The 22,146-nt window shown below is 55.4% G+C and overlaps 1 protein-coding gene across 1 annotated transcript in view; it reads right to left on the reverse strand.

Annotated features, from left to right (window-relative positions):
- Positions 1-391: 391 nt before the first annotated feature.
- KLF13 (KLF transcription factor 13) overlaps positions 392-22,146 on the reverse strand; it is a gene marked incomplete at its 5' end in the record, with an annotated part of 45,084 nt that continues 23,329 nt past the window's right edge. The window contains one exon of the mRNA XM_082649726.1: positions 392-6,307. Within this exon, the coding sequence (XP_082505852.1) occupies positions 6,018-6,307 (290 nt within the window). The 3' untranslated portion in view covers positions 392-6,017. The remainder of the gene's footprint in view (positions 6,308-22,146) is intronic.

A 22,146-nucleotide genomic window follows, 5' to 3' on the forward strand; every position in this document is an offset into this window, starting at 1 on the left:
TGCCAGCCTGGCCCCCGTGGCAGAGCAGTTTGGGGTCAGTCTCCAAGGCTGACCTGGGGGACCTAGGTGGGCTGCATCTAGGGCATTTTCTGGACAAGCGCTGTGCCCTGCACGGGAACCTGCTTTTCTTTTCAGCGCTCCTGGGGATTGAGGCTGATAAGCTTTCTGTGGGGTGGGAGGGGGAATGTGATGATCCGAGGGCCCCGGGGTAGAGCCAGAAGAGCACTGACCCGCTGCAAAGCCTTCGCCCTCTCCCAGTGTTAAGGCCTGCCAGTTCCAGGCTGGTGTGCGCCCCTCAGCCAACCACATCCAACTGCTTGAGCTGGGTCATTTCAGTTCCCTCCCCTCCCAGAGCCTCTCCAACGCCCATCAAAGGACCGGCTCTGGCAAATAATGAATCATAAATTTTATTTCAAAATGTAAACGTCACTAAACATGCATACACGTTAAAACAATAAAATTTACAATTTAGTTAATTTTTTTTTTTTTTGCATAGGACATCATTACAATATAGAATCTATGCCTTACAAAATACATACAAAGTTTTATCCGAGCAAGCCAAGGCCAGATTGGGAACTGTACAACTGTAATACTTCACTGTAGTGATCCAGGAAAGACGAAACATGGCCTTCGGAAGCATGGTGTGGTGCTGGTTAAAAAAAACAACAAAGAAAGTTCCTATGGAAAAGGAAAACGTGTGCTCGATGGAAATGGTCTTGGACCCTTGGATTCTACCTTGGGATTTTGGCAAACAATTCCAGAGAAGCTCCATGGATGGCTTTGGGAGGAGGAGGGGCCCCTTGTGCAGAGACCCGGCGTGCACCCGGCCCACCCACACAGCAATTCCCGGCCCCGTGGGAGCCACAGCGGCCCGCGCCCGACAACCCACAGCTGCTCGGGAGAGCGACGCCTCCAGCCCGCAGGGTCCTCGGCACTTGGCACAAGGAACTCTCCAAGGTGAGGCGAGGGAGCGAAGCCTCCCACCCACACCCAGACAGGCACCCCGACCCAGGACTGGACGCCTCCCCCCGGGTGTCTGAGCCACACTGGGAAGTGGCCCCCTGCTCCATGGAAGGCAGGCTGGGGAGGGAGGCATCTGGCCTCGGACAGGCGGCCCTGGGCTGAGTGGGAGAGACGGCCTTCACCCAGACCTGTGGTTGCCGGGCAGGCATTCAGCTTGGTTTCCAAACGAGCACGTGCAGCAGCCTGTCGCCATGTCACTAGGAAGACGTCCCAAGCCCTGAGAGAAAGCTGCTTACGCGGCCCCGCCGACCCCCATGCATCCTGTGTCCCCCGCAGGGAATGCATGATGCGCGGGGCAGGGGAAGCCACTTTCTCCCATCCTGTTCATCTTTAAATAAAAGGAGTAAGGTTTTAAAGCTGCATGAGAAGGGGAGAGGCTGGGTGGGGTCGGGGGAACACTGCAAGTCCAATACCTCGATGGGGGTCAGTAGAAACCAAGTGTGGCCCCAGGCTCACGCCTCCCACCGAGTCCAACTCTTCTAACTGATGAGAGACAGAGTAGCAGGTGGGGGAAGGGCCTCTCCCTAAACGGTGTTCAGGCATTAATCAGTAGTAAGTTGGACTGTGCATCCGAATTCTGGTACAAAATTCTCTGGGATGTGTCTGGGACAAACCTTTGAAAACTCAGCCTCAGAATCGGGAAAATCAGTTACAGGACCTGGCTTTTCCCAGGGTGATCCTGAATTCAAAAAGGGTCAGCCCACATCCTTGATTTTAGCTTTGGAAAATATGGTCACCAGAATCGCACGTGGAATCTTTGGACAGAAAGATGTGGGTGACCTGCAAAGCATTTCTTACCGGCTACAACATGATGGATATAACAGGCCCTTCAAACCTTCCAGCACTCAGTCTTTAAATGACTTTGGAAAAAGGGTTTGGAAAAAAAAAAAAAGTGATAGCTGTCAGAAGTCAAAAACATCAGGTAGCCTTGTAAACACAGCCGAAACCAGGAGTTGAGAAATGAGGGGACGCTATTGCTCAGATCACGCTTCCCTGTTCGGTGGCCCTCTCGTTTGCTGAGCTCTAGGGGCGAGTCCCTGGGGCGTGCTTGGACGCTGGCAGCCACCTTAGCACCTGCTTCTGGCAAGAAAAGCGGCCAGTCTTCTGGAGACACTGGGCAGGGGGGAGGGGAGGAGACTTGGAGACCCCGCTTCTGCCGCACTTCACTTGGACCCCAGAAAGCCACCAGCCCTGTCTGTGTGTCCCCAGAGGAGGGCTGGGGGCCACCTGTGGCCCAGCTGTCTGTCCCCACCTCCGAATCACCTTCCCTGGTCTGAGCTGTGACCCAGGGCATGGGGAGGTCTGGGGACCCCAGTGCTGCTGAAGTTTGCACCTGGAGGCTGCACCCTGGCGAATCCTGCACCTGCCCGGATGCGTGGCCTCAGAATAAAGGGGGATCGTCGTGCACCCCGAGTGCCGTGGGTGGGGTGCAGCAGGATGTAGGTAGGGCACCTCCAGGACCACATTCCCATCGAGGGCATCACTGCCCATTCCTACATAGCACCCAACAGGAGAGGACCCCAGGGCCCTTCGTGGAAGGGGCTGCGTTTTTCCCGATGGCTGTAGAATAGGGTAGGTGTATGGGGAGCTGACAACCCTAACATGGCTGACGCAAAGAGGGCTTCCTTGTTCGGGACATGGGCTGAACACCAGCCCCCTGGTTGAGTCCAGGGTCACTTGTAGGCCTTTTTGGAGGGAAACTCTCCCTTCAGTCAGGCAGCCTTTGTTTTGAGATCTCTGCCCCCTTGGCCTTGCAAGCACTGGAGTCGGCCACAAAAGAAAGGTTTGAGTTTTCGCTACTGTTTCTAGGAGTCCTGGGGGTTCCTCACTCACACTGAAGCCAGCAAGCATGGCCATAAACCAGAAAAATGAAAGACCCTGAAACAAACCCAGGCCGGGAAGACAATTCTACATCTTAGAAAAAAATACAGGCTGTTCAGCAGGGTCGCCAACCGTGTAACTGCTTTCCGTGGGGGTCTGAGCGAGTGCGGCCTTCCGGGGCCTGCCACCGCACGCTTCTTTTCCACACGCACTCCACGTGTCGCGATGATGAGATGCTAGCAAGAGCCCATTCGAACTTAGCCTGAGATACATGGATTTTTCCCACCCTTCAAGTGAGATGAATTTTAGCCCCAGATGAGTCAGGTTGCCTGCTGGCTGGAACCTCAGGCCGAGTGCTTGGGGCTGCCGGGCGGGAGTTCCCTCCAGGTGACCCGCGGCAGAAGTACGGTGGCCTGTCTCCCGACCAGGCCCACTTCAGAAGGACCGCAACCTGCCATCAGAGAACTACTTTGGGAACGAAGACACACTCATCTGCCGAAAAGAGCCAACGCCTGCATATTTCTGTTTTAAGGCAATGTCACCCTTCCATCTATCAGACGGAACAGCCCTGGGTCACTTAGAGGAAACATTAAATTAAGTGCTCTCTTTGGAAACAGCAAACGCCCGCTCTCCCTCCCCCACCCTCCCACCCCGCCTCTAAAACAAACCACTCTTCTTTTATTCCACGATGACTGGGTTTAGAGTCCTTTTGCCCCCTTCCTATATGCAGAGAGCAGGGGGGTCAGAAACCCTTGTTGCTCCGCGATGCTGCGGGCAGGTCACAGGAAGCGCGGCCCCTCGGGGCACGTGGCTTCTCCCTGCCTTCAGGGACCCGTGCGGGGCGAGCACACCAAAGGACTTTGGAATAAAATTCCTGAACCTGGAATGTGAGTTCCTGAGACATGAAGTGTATTCGGAGTGTGGCGTTCTCTGCCCCACCCAGAAACAACTTTGGGAGGGACCTCCGAGGGCCCTTCCGGGCCTCACTTTGGAACCGGGCGTGAAGAGCTCTCACCCCAGGTGCTCAGGGCGCGGCTCCGTCCAGGTGGCCAGCACGTCCCGTTCTCTCTCCTGGACCAAATGCGAGCAGGGCTGTCACACAACCCAACGAGAGCCAGGGTGGGGCCACCCCCTCACCCCCTCACCCCACGCCATTCCCGCCTGGTTCCCACCCATAGCAAGAGCAACGCTCCCGCACAGCTCAGGAGCTACCACGCTACTCAGAAGCCACCACCACACCACTGGCTGATCCCAGCTGACACACAGCAGAGTTAGAGATGGCAACCAGAGCGCTGCAGACAGCAGCCTGCCTGCCCCTGGCTGCTAGGGACGGAGGGTGCCCATCTGCTCTGGAGCCGCCCAGGGGCTACGAGCACCAGCTGGGCCTGGGTCTCCGGGGTTCCTCTGTGCTGCATCCCTCGCCACGACCGGCTCGGGGTGGAAGCAGAATGACCACAACCAAGGCACTCTGGGCTCAGGGAAGCCCCTCTATGGCCCTCTGAGGTCCCAAGGATCATCCCTCCTCATCGAAATGAACAGAGGTCTCTGCAAGATACCCCAAGTCCTTCCCAAACCCACACTCCCTGCCCCAACACACACACACACACACACACACACACACACACACACACACACACACACACACTCACACTCACACACACTGTCCTGGGGACTTGTATTTACAGGCCCCGACTCCCTGGAGGAAGGGAAGGGAGGTGACTGGGCAGGTGGTGGCTTCAGCTCTCCACTGAGGAGTGCGCTGGAGCCCGGCCTGACCCACCTGCCCAGGTCAGAGCTCCGGGAGAGACGTCCCCGGCTCTCTGCCCGCCCCCGTCAGCACGGAAAGGCTGGCGGTGGGGCCCTGCACCCTACTGCCCCACAGGCCGGGGCCTCCCAGGTAGGAGGGGAAGGGAGGAGTCCAGGGGACACAGGGCTCATGGAGAAGCTGAGGGTTCGCTAATTCTGAGCTGGGGACACGGTGGGTCTGAAAAAAGCGTTTCCCACAACTTCCGTCCGGTGTTCCCCAGGGAGGAAAGAGAATGCACGTTCTCCGACTGCATTTCCCATGACATCCGCCTCGCCACCCCCCAACGTTCCAAGTCACAATGTTCCGGTCTCTTGCTACGGAACAGTCTCTGTGAAGAGCCGAGCGCGGCCACAGCAAGCCACACACACAGAGCGTCTGGCCGGGTGGCCCCGCTTTACCCATCGTGTCAAACAAAGGCATCCCAAGAGCAGGGCCGGTCGGGGAGAATGTGGGAACTGGACGCACCAATGACACCTTCGGACACCCTTGTAGGAGGCCAGTCAGAGAACGTGGTGTAATAGTGGAAGGTCCTGGGGCCTTCTGTGGGGACACAGCAGTGGGCGGGGGCCCTGGCCATGTGGACATCAGATGGTGCGGCCGGCTGCCCAACACGGGTTTGCATCTCTGCTTCCGGCGCTCCGAGGGGGACCTGGGCAGGGTCCCGGAGGCGAGAACCCCTACAGTCTCCCTGGGGAGTCCTCCCCTTACCCATCACGGCTTAAGGCGTCCCTCTGAGCCGTCTGCATTCTGAGCCCACTGCCAGCTGGGGCGAGGCTGAAGCTGGGCAGGGGGCAGGAAGAGGGAGCCGCGGGCCCTGCTTAGGGGGTCTGCCCTGAAAGCACAAGGTCGGTGACCACGGCTCCAAACTAACCGACCGGCCTATCCGCCGCCTGCGCTGAGCTTCACCTGCACTGCCTTGCCCCCAGTGTGTGCCCAAACCTAAAAGGAAATTCCAGAGTGCAAATCTATGTACAGAGTAAGGCGGCAGGAAGGGGGTGTCCTCACTGACCTCGTGGAACATGTCCATCCCTGAGAAAGGGGGGTTCAACACCGCTGAATCACCTTCGTGGGTATGTCTCTTGTGCAATCGTGGATGGTGTTTTTTGGAATTTTTTCGTTGTTTTTTTACAAATTTGACACCTGAGGTGAAGAAAATCGTTTTTTTTGTTGTCATTGACTTCATAAAGTTCTCTCTCTTCTGATTACAAAAGGAAACGACACGGAATCACGGGAGAAAGTGAGAGCATCTGCTCATGGCTATGGTAAGGAGGAGGGGCCGCGGGGCTGGGCGGGGCCTAGGGTGGGCGTGGCAAGGAAGGGCGTGGCTTGCCGCGGGCCCCGCCCCGCCCCGCCCCGCCGCCGGCGCTCAGGGCGAGCTGGCCGGGCTGATGGTGGGGCTGCTGGCGTCCGAGCGGCTGTAGTCGCTGAGTGAGCCGGTCCGCGAGCCCCCGCCGCGCCGCTGCAGCATCCCTGGGTGGAAGTTGGCGTGGCGGCGCGCGTGCTTGGTCAGGTGGTCGCTGCGCATGAAGCGCTTGTCGCAGATGGGGCAGCTGAACTTCTTCTCGCCCGTGTGCGTGCGGTAGTGCCGCGCCAGCTCGTCAGAGCGCGCGAACTTCTTGTTGCAGTCCTGCCAGCTGCAGGCGAAGGGGCGCTCCCCTGTGGGCGACACGGCAGAGGGAGGGTCAGTCACAGCCCACACCCAAACCTGCCCCTCCCTCCCTGCGCACCTCCCTCGGTGCCCCGTCTCTGACAGCCTCGGCGACAAATCCTTCAGGGTACAGGTGTGGGTGCCAGCGCCCTCCTGTCCGCAGGGTGGATGTAAGCCGACATCTCCCGAGAGGAAATGGCAGCATGCCAGGTGCTGCGGCCCCCTCAAGTACCCGGCACGGCGTGCCACACAGCACCCTCTGCAGGGTCAGCTGTCCCTAGGCGGTGGCGGGGAGCACAGGCCGGTCCCTGGGCTCTAAGAAGGGAAACTAGGAGGAGAGGGTGGAGGGGTCAGGGAGAGCTCGCAGGCCTGCAACTTTGGCCACACCACCCTGGCCCCACCAGGAGCCCTACTCCAGAGGCCCCAAGCCCTGCAGGGCCTGCAGACAATTTGCTGACGCCAGCGCCCAGCCACCATTCAGATGGTCCACAGTCTCCTCATCTGTAACATGAATGGGTCAGGATGGACTATTTCCAGGGCCTGACAGTCTGTGACCGAGATGTCTGTTTACCGCAACAGGCTCCAACTAGAGTCTGCAGCTCCTCCTCTCAGAGATCTTCCAACATGGCCAACAGGCAGCACAGGAGGAGGCTGCGGGGTGACACCTAGCAGGGGGAGGTAAGGAAGGCTGGCTACGGTCAGCACCTCGTCCCTCCCTCCCATCCCCTGCTCAGGGCAAGGGGCAGGCCAGCCTTTACCCAGGCAAACTCTGAACCACGCACACACACAAAAGACATCAATTGCACAGGGAGAACCAGCAGGGGGTTCTAGCACCCCAGAATGCAGCCCTCTGGCACTGGGGCTGGCCACACCGTACACTTTCCTGCCCCGTTTCTCCCCCTCCCTCCCGGACTCTGGCCCTGAAGTTGAGAGCCAGCCCTTGAAGCTGGTCCACCAGTGCCTCAGCAGAGGAAATCGACACCGCCCACTCCAAATGAGCCCATCAACCTTAAATATAAACAGACACCCAAAGATGGCCAGACATCCAAGGAAAACCAGTGGCATGAAAGGGAAAGGCCAAGAGCAACAAAACCACTGACTCCAGAGGAAAAAAGAGTAAAGCCGGGAAACAGAAGAGAATATTAAGCTAAAAATTCTAATTAGCATTCTCAAAGAAATTTCAGATAAAATTTTATGCATAAAGCAAACAGGATAAAAAGGAAGTTCAGAGAACAAAAAATAGTGTTTAGAAGTTGAGAGTGTTGCTGCCCAAACAAAAATTCCATAGAAAAGCTGGAAACGTACTCAAGGAAATATCCCAGAAAAAGAGAACAAAAAAAACAGCTCTAGAAAACGTGAATGCTGCAGTGTTCTCTGTCTCCTAGCAATGCTGAGGCTGAGAGCTGTGTGTGGCTCTGTTTGCTCTCCTTATCGATTTTCTGTTATGGGGGGGGCAGGGTGGGGCGGGGTGGTTTCACAATCAAGCAAGAGAGCAAACCATCACTTCCCATCTGTTACTAACAGTAAGAGCTAGAAGTTCAGCGTCACGGAATCAATCCTGTGGGTACAGACATCTAACTAACAGAAGACACTGAGGAAAAGAACAAAAAAATGGAGAAGAGGAAATTACCAAAGAAACAATAGAACAGTATCTGTCAGAGTAAAAAAAGGAGACAGGAAACTAACATGGAAAGGGTTATTAGCACAGAGGTGGGCCGAGGAGTGAGGAAAGGCTCCTGCTGTGAGAATACCTGCAGTGTCAGAACACTAGGTAACAAGAGATCCCAAAACTTACTGGAGAGAAAGGGGAGAAGCAGGTCGTCCGGGAGGGAGCAAGGCTGCAACACACACCAGACTTCTCGTAAGTTACACTAGCTGCTAGATGACAGAGAAACACAGCCTCCCAAGTTTACCTTGCACACTCTAGCAAAAATAAGAAAAAACTGAGAAGCCAGGGAAGTAAGCGAACAATGAAGGGTCATCCCAGGACAAGAGTGAGGGAGACTTGGTGGGCCACTGGAGCTGTGGGCCAGGAATCACAGAGGGAGGGTTACAAGAAGAAAGGGAGTTCCATGTACCATAGAGCATGATCAAGAGGCTGAACACATTTCAGGACACGGCCAAGGCACATACTATTCTTTGGTTAAAGGGAAAAAAGAGAGGCAATTAGTAACTCCAGGAAAAATAGAAGACATGTAAGAAAATTGTCTAAATTAGAAGCAAACTAAAATGCCACATGATTACGAGCAACGAAGGAAGAGCTCTGAGCCAAACACTGTTTTAGGGGCTTTTTGTGTATTATTTGTCCTTCACAACAACCCCATGAGGTGGCAGAAGGGAATGCAGTTCCAAACAGAGGCCCTGGCATACGGAAGCAACATTCACACAGTCGTGATCATGTGAACCCCAGCACTACTTGTCAGTGTTTAGAATCGATCTTACAGACAAAGCCCATACCACTGATTCGTGGCCCCAGGAGAGAATGTGGGTTTAAGGGAGAGGTAGGAATACACCCATGTGCAGTCAAAGGAAATCTCTAAATGAGGTTAAAAGCTATAAGGATAATCAACAAAAGAATTAAAAACAATCATATAACCATCAATTCGGAAGGAGGTGGGGGAGGGGTAGGAATGAGGTAATTCCTTAAATTTCAGGGTAGGGAGGTAACGGATGGCATCTAAAGTTGATAAAATGAGAAACAGTAATAAAATCATACAGTTTTATTTATGGCAGTAACCACCGAGACAACTAAAATCAGAGCAGTATTGATCTCTAGAGAATAAGGCTGGACTGGGAAGAGGATTTTTTTGCTGCTGCAAACTCTTTTGTGTTATGTGTCTTTTAAAAAAATCATATGCATTTATGTCTTTGATAACAATAAAAAGGAATGCAGAAAAGTAATTCTTTAAATATCTAGCCCAACACCAAGTCAGAATTTTAAAACTGTTAATCGGTTCTGGGGGCGGGGGGAAGAATCAATACAAAGTTTGAGAAATACCGCACACTAATCCCACCCTAGGAGATTCACAGCGCAGTTATCATTTAAGTGTTTGGAAAGGTCCAGCACGAAATACAGTGGCGTCCTTTCACGTGACCGGCGCTGCACTCAAGACTTTGGTGCACCAGGTCCAACAGATGAGGCTCAGCTCCTCTCTCCGTGGTGTACTGATGCGTGGCCTCAGACAAAGGCCTCACTGCCTGCAGGGGGGGGGGTAAATAGTGGCCCCACCAAAGATACGTCCAAGTCCTGACCCCTGGAACCTGTCAATGTGACCTTATTTGGGAAAAAGGTCTTTGCAGATACAATTAAGGTAGGGATCATGAGATGAGATCACAAACATTAGAAGAAAAGGGGGAAGGACTCCAGGGAGTGATGTACCCGTAAGCCAGGGGACTCGGAGTCTGGGGCAGCCACCAGACACTGGGAGGGGGGACTAACGCTGCCAACACTTTGACTTCACACTTCAGCGCTCCAAAACAGTGAGAGAGCATACTTCTGTTGTTCTAAGCCACCCAGTTTGTGGTTAATTGGTTACAAAAGCCACAGGAAATGAACACAGCGCCCCATCCTCACAGTGGGGTCCACGTGGGGACTCTACAGGGTTGCACACAACCAGCCCTTGGCACTGCGCCTGGTACAGGCCCAGTGCTTACTCCCGAGATGTTATTTTTGCTCTTATCTATTATTCTTGTCAACTAGGTCTCCTCGGATTTGGGCCTGCCGGGAGGGGCAGGGGGTGGGGGTGCTGGGCACAGAACCAACCCAAAGCCACACTCAGCCTTGCTTCCTAATGAACCCTGTGTCCTCACTGGGAGGCTTGTCCTTTTCAGGGTCCTTCTGCTGCAACCCTGGGAGGCGCGTTAGATGTATATAATTAGAGACGGGATGCATGACCCCAGGGCGGCAGCGAAAGGCAGCATCCAACAGGATGGGATGTTGGTGCCCGGCAGCCCGGTGGCAGGTGGGGAAAGCCCAGCATCACTACTCGGCCGGCACGCAGCCCTTGGCCTACTGGGGCATCGGCAGCACGACACTTTTATGGAGCACAAAAGCAGTGCCCAGCCCTGGGAACGTGGGTGTGATGTCGACAGACAGGGCTCTCCCTGGTCCGTCCTCTATTCTTCTGTCAGCCCGTTCCAGGTGACCAATAAGCTGGTCCACAGACAGACGGATAAACCATTCAGAAGTTATGATGCAGGCTGGCGAGGAGCACCACCGGCTTTTGCTTGGTTGGCCTCTGAGTGGTGACATTCAAGCGGCACCGGGGAGGCTGACCAGGGGCAGCGGGAGAACTGCGAACGGATGGGGCAAAGGCAGCCTGTACAGGGAGACAGAGACCAGAGACCTCCACAACAGCACTGCTCACCCTTTTAGTAAGGAACCCGGGGAGCTTTTGTTCACCTGGGTTATGCCCATTGGCATTTATCGTAGAAATTAAAACAAAAACATTTAAACTCAAGCACATATTCCAGTAGCTGTCAGAAGGATGATGTCATCACACATCATGCAGCCTCTGGAACATTCCACTGTATTCTTTTGAGAAAATAAAGGACAAATAATGCTATTGTTGAGAAAATAGTTCTGACCTCAACTGGAGGTTCTGGAGTCCCTGCAGGTGTCTCTGGGCCTCACTTTGAAAACCGCCACTGCCGCTCAGGGACTCACCCCAGGTGGCACGTGGCTGAGCTGAGCTAGGGGAGGGGCGGTTGCACCCAGAGCGGGGCAGGGGTCAGCAGGTCCGGGACCGGCGGGGCGTGCACCCGTGCACCAAACAAAGCCGAGCCTCTTCCTGGCCAGGCTCAAGTTCCGCACCTGCCTCCTCCTGGGATGCGACCGGGAAACAGCAGCGGTACCGCGGGGCTGCCACCGGAGGGAGCTAGGCCCAGAGCACAAGGGACCCAGACCCCAGACCCCTGAAGGGGGCCCAGGCCTCCTGCAGCCTCCCTGGAGCCTAAGCCTGGGGTGCGCACAGGTCGCTCTGCCCGCCCCCGCCTTCAGAAGCCAGGAGGGCGGCAGGTGTGTGGGCGTAGGGGGCACTGGGACAGGATGGCGAGAGGGCCTAGTGAGGGAAGGAGGAAGGGGGCTGGAAGCACAGGGAGGAGGGAGGGCCAGGGTCACTGTAGGGGGCGCTGGGGACCCCGGGGCTGGAGGGTGGGTACCCGCCAGTAGGTGCCAGGCCCCAAGGAGCCAGGACTGAGGGGTGTGGGTAACGGTGGGGGCAGGTCGAGGACCTGCTGGTGCTGGTCGTTGGGGGCGCAGTGTGGGGAGGAGCTGGGGCGCCGGGCCTGGGGGTATGCAGTGGCGAGAGGTGTATAGTTGGGGGCGGGCGCAGGCAGGTAGCAGGTCGTGCGGGCGGGCCGGGGGCAGGCAGGGCGGGGGTTACATAAATGTTCCCTGGCACCCTGCGAGGCGGCCGAGAGCAGTTGCCTCATCTTATCAGGGAACAGGGCGTCCCACACTCTTGCCCAAGCCGCAAGCCTGGGCGGGAACAGTATGTTCTCTCCGAGAAGCCACGAGAGGCTCCTCGCGGAGCCACCCGCCTTGGCCCCGCCCCAGGCCCGCCCCCCGCAGGTGCAGCTGGGCTCACTAGTGCGCATGCTCCGGCTCAGACCGCCTCCTGCTCGCCCTCCGTCAAGGGCGTGTTCCCCGTGACCTCCCTCGCCCCATCCAGCCTCGGCCAAACTGCCAGCCTCCACGGGGTGAAGGGAGGTGCTGGCTCCAACAGCACCTACAAAAAAGACCATCGTGGCTCTTTTCTGTCTGTGAGCCTCTGGTGGGCAGTCAGGGGCGGGGAGTTGGGGTGTGTGTGTGTGTGTGCCCTGAGCCAGGACCACAGCAACATCTGCAGAACAGGGCCCCTTCTGGGCGGTGAGTGCCGGGGCTCTACTGGCCCGGGCTCGGGGAAGCCTGGCTGGGCTTCCCTCCGTGGAAGGGAGAAGGGGGGAGAGGCATCTCTGACCAGGGGCCCTGGGACAGAAAAGCAGATGGTGCAGGGGTACCCAGGCCTGCAAGAGCAGAACTCAGTGAGCACGAGGCATCTATGCAGGGGTGTGTCTGGGGGGGATGATGGTGAGAGGCAGGGCTGGTCCAGAGAGTCAGAGGGTGGCACGGGGAGAGGCCTCCACAGAGAAACAGCTGCTCCCGGGCTCCCAGGCCCCAGCTACTCGCTGCTAGCAAGAGGCCTGTCATTCATCAATAGATAGCTCCAATCTGTGGTCGCCAGCATAGGGCTGCTTCCAGCTCCCAACCTCAAAACGGCCACGTTCTTCACTCCTGGGAGGCCCGCTCTCCCTCCCACTCTGAGGCATCTCGGCAGATGGCCGACCACTGGGGCCGACCAACCACCAGCCTCTAAGGAAAGCCAAGCTGGTTGGGGTCAGCAGAAAGGCCTGTCCTCCGAGGGGGAGGCTGACTTCCCTATTTTCTTTAGGAGGACATTCGACTACTCTGCCGGTGGTTTACAGACCCACATGGAGCTGACACACAGATGCCCCATCTCCTGGGAAGTCCAGGCTGCAAGCTCTTACCCACCATTGTACAGGTGAGGGAGGTGAGGCCCAGGAAAGAGAGTTGCCACTCCGTGGGGTCCCCCTCACCCTAGGACTCAGCAGGCAGAAGAGGCGATTTCGGCATGGAAGCAGCCTCTGCAGGGGTCAGCGCCTGCCCCTCCCCAACTCCTGCACTCCCACTCATTTGTCATGGCCGCATCTCACAGTAACGGTGAGGGTTAAGTGGGAGAACACACAGGTGCTCAGAGGAGATATGCTGTTATCACTGGTGGGGCTCCTGGGAGCGTCCCCAGCCAGACACCAGCCAGTGCTCATCTCTGCTGAAACAGCCTGGCCCTGGCCTTGCCCCTGCCCTGGGTGCTCTCCCCCACCGCTGCTGTGGTGCACGCGTGTGGCTCATCACACGCTCCTGTGTGCTCTCGCACATGCCAGGGCTGGCAGGACATGAAAGGAGGCGGCACCTGGCTGGAGACTGCTACACACAGCCTGGGGGCACGGGTTAAACGAGAAAATCCGCCTTCTGCAGATGCGTGTGTCTCCACGTTTGTACAATGGATGCAGGTGTATTTTTAAAAGTAGACATTTTGGGTTGTTGCTTTGCCTTGCTTTGTTTTGGAATAGGATAACTTGATCCTAAAATTCATTCAGAAAAATAAACACATAGAAACAGCCAGAAAAATGCTGAAGAAGAAGAATGAGGTGGGGGGACTGGACCACCAGATACAACATGCCGTTGCACAAGCTGCTGACCGGCAGTGGAGCACCGCGGAAATGCCTGGACCAGATTCTAAGATCATAGGAACTGTGTAGCAGAAAGCAGTGACACCTAAGGCAAGGCAGAAGGGCAGTGTCCAAAAATGTCTTAGGACAACTAGGTAACAACCAGTCCATGCTTCACACCTTAAACCAGGGTAAGTTCTGAAGGGATCAAAGATTTAAATGGGAAAAGTGAAACCACAGATGTTCTAGGGGAAAACCTGAGAACATTCCTTTAAAATGCTAAGATAGAAGTTCTTTCTATGAATCAAAGTCTAAAACCCGTAAGTGAAAAGATTGATAAATTTGACAACAAAGTATAAAATATGTCTCCACAGAGAAAGTCACGAGGAAAGGCAAAAAAATAAATAACAAACTGAGAAAAATATATCTGCAGCTCTTGCTACAAAGGGCTAATCTCCAATACAGGAAGAGTTCACAGAAATTAAAAGGAAAACATAATACTCAATAGAAAAATAGGCAAGGGCTGTGGCTGACAGTTCATAAACAGGAGGTACAATGACTCCTGAACATCTGACAAGATGCTCAACATCGCCCATCAGGAGACAAATATAAATGAACCCCCAGAGACACCTGACTTTTCACCTGTCAGGGCGCTGAGACGGTGAGAACAGGTACTCCCACACTTTGCTGATGGAAGTACAAACTGCCACAATGTCTACGGAGGCCGACTTGGCAATAACTATCCAAGTGACAGATGTGCGTATCCTCTGAACTCACAACTCGGGGGAGCTATCTTACAGACACACCTGCACGCCTGCAAGATGGGATGTGTGCCTGACTACGTGGGGCGGTGCAGCAAAAGCCTCAAAACAATTCATGCCCTTCCAGGGCCCGTTACCTAAATTGAACAGACACCCGTAAGACAGAATCCTGTGAAGAAGGAGTGGAACACGTTCTGAACTGAGACGGAAAGGTCTCTGAGGGACAGCGCTGAGTGAGAAAAGCAAGGTCCTGAGCAGAACGCGCGGTCAGGAGGCTGAGTACTGCGTGCACACCCATGCACGTCTGCCTGTGTCTGCAGAGGTGCTCTGGGGGGGCATCTGAGAACCTGGAGCCGAGGATGGTGGGGGCAGAGAGCTGAGCGCACAGAGGGCAAGGGGGACTTGGAGAACTTTCCTTGGGAGATAACTTAAACCCCCGGATTTTGAAACACACAATGCATTTACCTATTCAAAAAATTAAAAACAAATCTGTAGCAAACTAGGAAACAGTAGCCACAAATAACACAAATTGAAAAGCGCGTGTTAAATGAACAACGCTCGCATTCCTGGCCAGGCTGTTTCCACAGCACATCCCAAATCCCACTGCCACAGATACCAGTCCAAGGGCTCCCCTTAGAACCTGGCAGGGAGGTGGGCCTGAGAGCATGAGAAACTCAGGAACAGCAATTAAGTCCAATCTACTTTTCTAGAAGGAGTTCCCAGGGCAGGACCCCAGGGCTCCAGAGCCCCTGGTCCCACTGCAAACGGGGTTGGAAGGCATTCCCTTATAAAGAGTTTGACAGACCTGGCCTGACTTAAAAGACCACGGTGACGCATTCTAACAACAGCAGACCCAGGGCTGTAATCATGCACTGGAGGTCCCCCAGGCTCCTGTCATAAAAGTCGCTCTGTTCACCCTCCCACAACTGACTGACCCTTTGGAACCAGCCCAGGTGGACGGGGCAGGCGCCAGCTGCCACCCTTCCTCCCCTTGCAGCCCAGGCGAATTCACCCCACTGTCAGGACGCAGACCCCAAATTCCAGGCAAGAGAATCGGTGTCCTCGGCCAGAGCTCGGTGAAGAGGTAGGAACTGGGAGTCCTGTTCAGGCTACTGGGAAAGGGTTTCCTCTCGGACCATAAAAAGCCAGGATGAGGGCAGGGTGTGCGCGGGGCAGGGGGAGCGGGCACAGCGTGGAAGAGCCTCTGGGGCCTTGTGGGACTGGGACATCGGGGGTGGCACAGTCACCGGCGGCCACACGGAGAGGTCCGAAGAGACTCACACCGGAGCCAGACCGCAGGCCAAGCCCCTGGCCAACCTGGCCACCCCCGCCCCAAAGAAGCCGACTCTTCAAGGTCAGCCGGGGCCCCTGGGAGAGGGCCTGGTCCGGTGGGCCACGCGACCCCCTTCCTGTGCCACTCACCACGGACACAGCAGCGCCCTGCTCTCACCCGCTTCTCCACACAGCCTGTGCAACCACTCTGGCCCCACTTCCTCTTCCTGGGCCCCCTCCCCCAGCCCTCAGTTCCTCGCCGCTGTGCCTGCCGGGTAGGCCTGGATGGCAGGGACCCCACGGCGCACAGGCGTGTACTCTCGAGGTGCGCTACTTGGGACCCCACCCACCCCAAGACGCAGGCAGGGGTCAGGACGGACCATCTCAGAGACGGGAACTGAGGTCGAAAGTCAGAGTGACCTCCCCCAGCTCACACAAGGTGTGGCTGGCCCGCGTCCAGCTTTCCTCCTTTCCCACCGTGGACCGGGCTCGGCTGTGGCCAGCTGCCCATGCTGACCTCGGCCACAACGTCCCAGGTGAGAGCAGGAGAGGAAACCCTGGAGGCCACTGGCCCATCACCCAGATGGGGCCCAGAGGCCAGCACCTGCCGCCGAGACCACCCTCCCCACTCATCCCAGAATGCCCCCCCCCGGCTCCCCAGGGAGGAGCCAGCAGCCCCCAAGCCTGGGCAGGGGTGTCCCTGGCTGCACCCAACGTGTGCCAAGTGCCGGGCGGCTCTCTCCTGAGAGGCTGGCCTGTCTGCAAGGACTGGGCGCCCAGAGGCAGCACCCTCAAAACCAGAGCCCGGCACCCCGCCTCCAGGCCCAGCACCTACACCTGGCCTGTTCCAGGTGCAAGAAGCAAGCCCTGTTTCCCTCAGGGAAAGAGTCACGAGGCTCAAACAAAACAGAGCCAAACAATGGACTTTTCAGAGTTGACTTCATAAAGCAAATAAATCAGAATAAAAATAAATAAGCCATTATACTATAGTCCTAAAATGCCTTTGGTTTTTGAGGGAGCTGATGCAAAAAAAAAAACCTCAGTCACTGACCTACTTTTGCTACAACAGTTGAAGATGCAGAAGACCTACCCCAGACACCCAGGAAGGAGCCCAGGAAAGCTCCCGGGCCCCACCCTCAGCAGCCCAGGTCACCAGATCCACCAGTGCCCGGCTAGGCTCGGCCACTTGGAGCAGTTTATACCCAGTTTTGTTTGTGGAGAGCAGATGCTGGAGCAGTAGGCCGGAGGCCTTGCCCTGCAGCAAACCTGGGTGCTGTTCCGTGCATCCCGGGCTGCACACACGGCGCAGGGGGGCCACCCACCACCCCGCGCTCTCCCCACCTGAAGAGATCCGCACTGCCCACTTTGACGGGGAACAGCACTCTCGGGGGCCTTCCAGATCAGGGGACAAAGGCCGGCGCCTCCCCTGTCACAGGCCTGGCTAGGGCCTGCCCTTCTCCTCACATCCTACCTGGTCCTCCACCTGTGCTTATGCCCTCCTCCGGCACAGCCTGGAGCAGATGTCCAAGGGAGCTGACCCTGGGGACACGGGCCAGGAAGGAAAGCAGAAGCCATTCTGAAATCCTCACCCCTGCAGTGCCCCCAGAAACCTCAGGGCTGGAGCGACCCCTTCCTCTACAGGTTCGCAGGGGACTAATGCCTAGGGAGGGCCAGTGAAAGCTTCCTCCTCCCCCCGGGACCCCGAGATGGTGCTCCTTGGAGTCGCCCCCAAGGTCACCGGAACCAGGTTTCACGTGCTGGGTGGGGCGGGTGAGCATGGAGCCGGCCGGCTGTCTCTCTGATGTTCTCGCAAACCACAGGCTGGGGTCCACTTACACACGCAGTTCCATTCCCACGGGCCAACCAGGAACACAGACCACAGAGCGGCTGAGCCCCACTGTCCTGTGCACATGGGAGACACACGTGCTGCAGAGCTATAACTGCAGGAAGGGCGCACGGTTATCTTGGGTGATCTAGGGAAGACGGGACTCACACACGTCCTTTCTGAATTCCTATAGTTTTCAACTGCACTGTTTTTTGCAGTCAGAAAGAATGCAATACACCAGTGACGTATACATACGCGTCCATACATATCTATATACGTATACAGATATTACAGACTTCTGTTACAGAATAACAGTCTCACTAAACTCCAGCTCAGCTGAATGGGCCTGCTTCCATGGAAGCCAGCACCCCTGGCCTCTGCTGAGGGAGCAGCGCTCATTTACACGCACGGGCGCACATGCCTGCAAAGGTCAAAAGGACCACATGCCAGGAATTTCAGAAAGGTGTTTTCCCTGTGCTTGCTAAGGGTTACAAAACACATTGGAAAATTTCCGTTCCCAAGGTCCCCTTTCAAATGGCAATAAGAAAATACCAATGGTTTCTGCCAGCAGGTGGCCAGCAGCCACTCCAGAAAAGGGCTCTGGAGTCTGGCTCTGTGTCTCACACACACACACACACACACACACACACACACACACACACACACACACACACACACACACACACACACACGACTGGCTCACAACCCCATGCTTCTCCTAAAGGGACATGCAGGGAGAGGCATATCGGCTCCCACCCCAAAAGCTTCCAGATCCCGGACTACTACCCACAAGGGACTTTCTCCAGGTGATTGAACGCCCTGAGCGACTCGTGAGCTGAACCCAAAGAACAGACACATGTTTCCACTTCTTTCCTCTCTGTTTGATGGTCACTTCACTAAGTGCCTCCAGAGAGAAGTTGCGAGCATCTTCCCCGAGCTGAGGGGAGCGACTCGGTCAAGGCCCCGGCCCCCTTGACTGCAGTCTTGGGGGAACATCCCCTGCCCGGGAATCTGTGATCTGCTGCACACTAGCCCTGGCAGCCGCTGACAGCCTGGGAGGGACATTTCAGGCCTTTCAGGCTATCTCATCACAGGTTTTCTCAAACACCCCAGAAAGGCAAGGACATGAGTCTGGAATCCAAAACTAAAGATCCAGGTTTATTGACTTGATAAAAATGTTCTTCACGTGAGGCTGATCAAAAGCAAAGGGAACTCGTGTCGAAAATATATAAAGAACTCTTAAATCTCAACAGTAAGTGAACATTTGATTGTAGCACTGAACAAAAGACCCAAACTCAACTGAAGATGTACAGATGGCAAACACCATGTGAAAAACGCTCAATATCATTTACCATCAAGGAAATGCAGGTAAAACCATGAAATGGCACTACACACAAGTGAGAGTGGCTAGAATCCAAAAAACTGACCGCGCTGAACGCTGGTGGAGTAGCTGAAACTCTCGTTTGCTGCTGGCGACAATGCAATGTGGGACAGTCATTTTATAAGACGGTTTGACAGTTTCTCATGAGGTTAAACACAGACTCACTAGACAAGGCAGCAATCCCACCCTAGGCATTCGCCACGGGAAAAGACCCTTTATTCACAATCGGCCAACACTGGAAGTCGGCATTTTCTGCAGGTGAGTGGATGAACACGAGCTGCATCCACACAGCGGAGCACAATTCAACCATAAAAAGAAAGGAACCACTGATTCCTGCACACACAGACGGATGCACCTTAAATGCGTCTTGCGAAGTCGAAAAAGCTAGACCCCAAAATCTGTACCTTGTGTGACTATTCAGATGACCTTACACCAAAGGTAAAAACCAAGGACAGAACACACACCAGGGGTTCTAGGGGTTGAAGGATTGGGAAGTGGTTGACCACACAGGGGCATTTTTAGGGCGATGGAACTGTTGTGCCTGGTGCTGGGATGGTGGATACAAGACCCTGCATTTGTCAAAACCCATAAGCTGTACTTCACCATGAATGCGCTTGAATATTTGCAAATGTTTAGTCTGTAAAGGCGGCTGGGGATCCCGGGATGGAAGGCAGACTGGGACGGCAGACTCTGGCCCTATTACAAACACATGGCATGGCCTCCGGGGGTGGGGGATTGGGCAGGGACAAGGAGCCGTCAGGAGGAACTGCACTTGAACAAAGCTCTAGCTTCTCACGAGAGAATCCAGGGTAGACCATCCCCGAAATGCTTCACACGTATGCTGGGGCTGAACAAACAGGTGAACGCACGGTGGGTGGTGGGAGCCTGTGTCTCGCTGTTGGAGAGGGTGGTTATAGCTGAACCAGGGGGAGGCCAGTGAGCCCTTCCTGGGGGGCTGCCCTGGTGTCTGAGATGTCATGAACTCATGAGACAGTGTGAACCCATGCTTAGACCCGAGTGCACACAGAGGGATAAATGAGTAACGGTATAAAGGCTACGACTCATCCATGTTTCCTGGCTCTGTCCACCGGGAAGGGCTAGAAGCAGCAATACCCTGGGAGCAAGGAGCACCACAGCACCCAGATCTTGGTTTCTAAATACCACTTTCCAGTAGAAGGAAACAGGGATCTGTGGAGGAATGGCTCATTCTAGGACTAGAGCGGGAAACACACAAGACCAGCCTGAAGCAGCTTGTGAGGCCAGAAAGTGAGGAAGTGCACAGAAGCCAACATGTGGGGGGCAGCTCCAAGGGACACAGGAGCTAACCTGACCCAGTCCCTGCCCAAGGCTGGAACGTTTGAGCAACAAAGTAAGTATCAGCAGTAAGTCACGTGGGTACCACTCTCCTACTGATATGAAGTGATGAGAAGAGCACTTCACCTCTGTGGTAGTTTCCCCCCAAAGCCATAAACCCAGTCTCACCCCAAGACAAACACAAGACAAATACAAATTGAGGGACATTCTACACAATCCCTGGCTACCATCTCTCACAACTGTCAAGGTCAGGGGAAACAGGAAAGTCTGGGAACCTGTCCCAGCCAAGAGAAGCCTAAAGAGAGCTGACAGCTATAGTTCAAATAGTGAACTATGGAAAACCCATTGCACTCACATTTTGTGATCATGACAGCAGTGACCATGTGGCTTATTTCTGAGCAATAAGTCAGTACTTCTTAGATACTGCAAAGGGCTAGTACAGTGCCACTTGGGTAAAAAAGCAAATGCTGGTGAAAGTAAGTGATTTCCGAGGTTCCTCAGATGTGTTAGCACTGGCTCACACAGTGGCCACCTTTGCCAGCCAGACACTTCCCTGCTCAACACTTGCCCATTCCAAGGACAAATGTGTAGGAGCTGCTTGGCGACTGTGGCAGAAACAGCTAAGTGCCCACTGGCCCAGCACCCACTGTCCGGGTCTTCTTTTTCTTTCTTTTTGTTTTTTGTTTTTTTTGTATTTTAGAGTCTTCTCTTTCCAGACAACATGACTTTAGCTTTTGCAGCAGCATTGCACCAGGTTAAAATGCTTCCTGCCCGACTCCCTTGCAGCTATGATGGGCCTTGAAAACTGATTCTGGCCAATGAGTTCTGGATGAACCATGAGGTGTATTTTCATGATGAGGGGGGCTATATCAACTCTGCTTTTCATGCTTCCTCAGGGCACGTCCTCCCCACCCAGAGCCAGTCCCCCCTGCCTAGGTGAGTCCTCCCAGCCCGGAGTGAGTTCCAACGTTGCAGGACCAGCAGAGTCATGCAATCACCACCCTCTGGGGCAGCCCTCTCCTCTCCCCACAAAGTTGCCTTCTTGTTTGCCCTAAGAAGACTGCTGGCTGGGTGGGGCTCTGGCTGTCCTTCCTGGATAACATCTCTAGACAAAAGGAGGGCCCTGGCTGGTGGGCTGGACAACACAGCCCGAGAGGCAGCAGTGGCACCTGCGATGGGAAGGGGCTTTCCCTCCCAGCGCTGCGGCAGGTACACCCCCAGGCAGCTCCCGGCTTCTGGGCAGCACTCTGAGTCACCACCGACCATCAGACATCTGAGAAGAGCCTCTGACGTGGGCGGGCGGGCCAGAGCGCCAAACAGGCCAGCAGAAAGAGGCAGCCCAGGGGATGCAGAGGGGCGGAGATGAAACTTCCAGAGCTGTCACTCATGCTCAGAGGTAAGATATGGTGTCTGTGAAGCAAGAACAGGATGCTCCTTAAAGAGAGGAGACCCAGAAACTGGGTCTGAAGGCAAGGACACAGCAGGGGGATACGGCAGAGACTCAAATCTCAATCTCAGGGTTGCAAAGAGAACACTGAGAAAGTCTCACAGAAAAAGAGTTAAAGACAAATAAATGGATGACAAGAGAGCAAAAGTAAGAAAATGGAAGGATCCAGGTAAAGGAGCCCAGAGAGCCCAAGGACACAGAGGTGGGCCGTCATCCAGGGCGGGCAATGACGAGGCCACATTCAGGGCCGGAACCTGGGCCAGGCAGCCCCGATTGAGACCACGCCCACAGCAGTTCCAAGGAGAGAGGAGCACATCAGGTACCGAGGTCAGGAGTCAGGTGGCCGTGTCCTGGGAGCTGCCTGCTCCCCGTGATGCGGCTCTGACGGTGGGTGGGCATAGGGACAGGCGGGGGACCCTCTCCACTCCCCAGCTCCGTGGTCACCGGTGGGGGGAGGAGCGTGCTTTGGGCTTCGACTGTCTTTATTCCACGTTACTCGGCGCTACTCTAGCCTGAGACACATTAGACTTTGGTTTCCGAATGGGGGCGCTCTGACACGTTAGGGGGTGTCCGGCGTCCCCTGCAGAGAACGGAGGGCGGCGGGGCTGCGGGGTGCT

Source organism: Grampus griseus (genome assembly GCF_964374135.1).
Source record: "Grampus griseus genome assembly, chromosome: 2".
Lineage (NCBI taxonomy): Eukaryota > Metazoa > Chordata > Mammalia > Artiodactyla > Delphinidae > Grampus > Grampus griseus.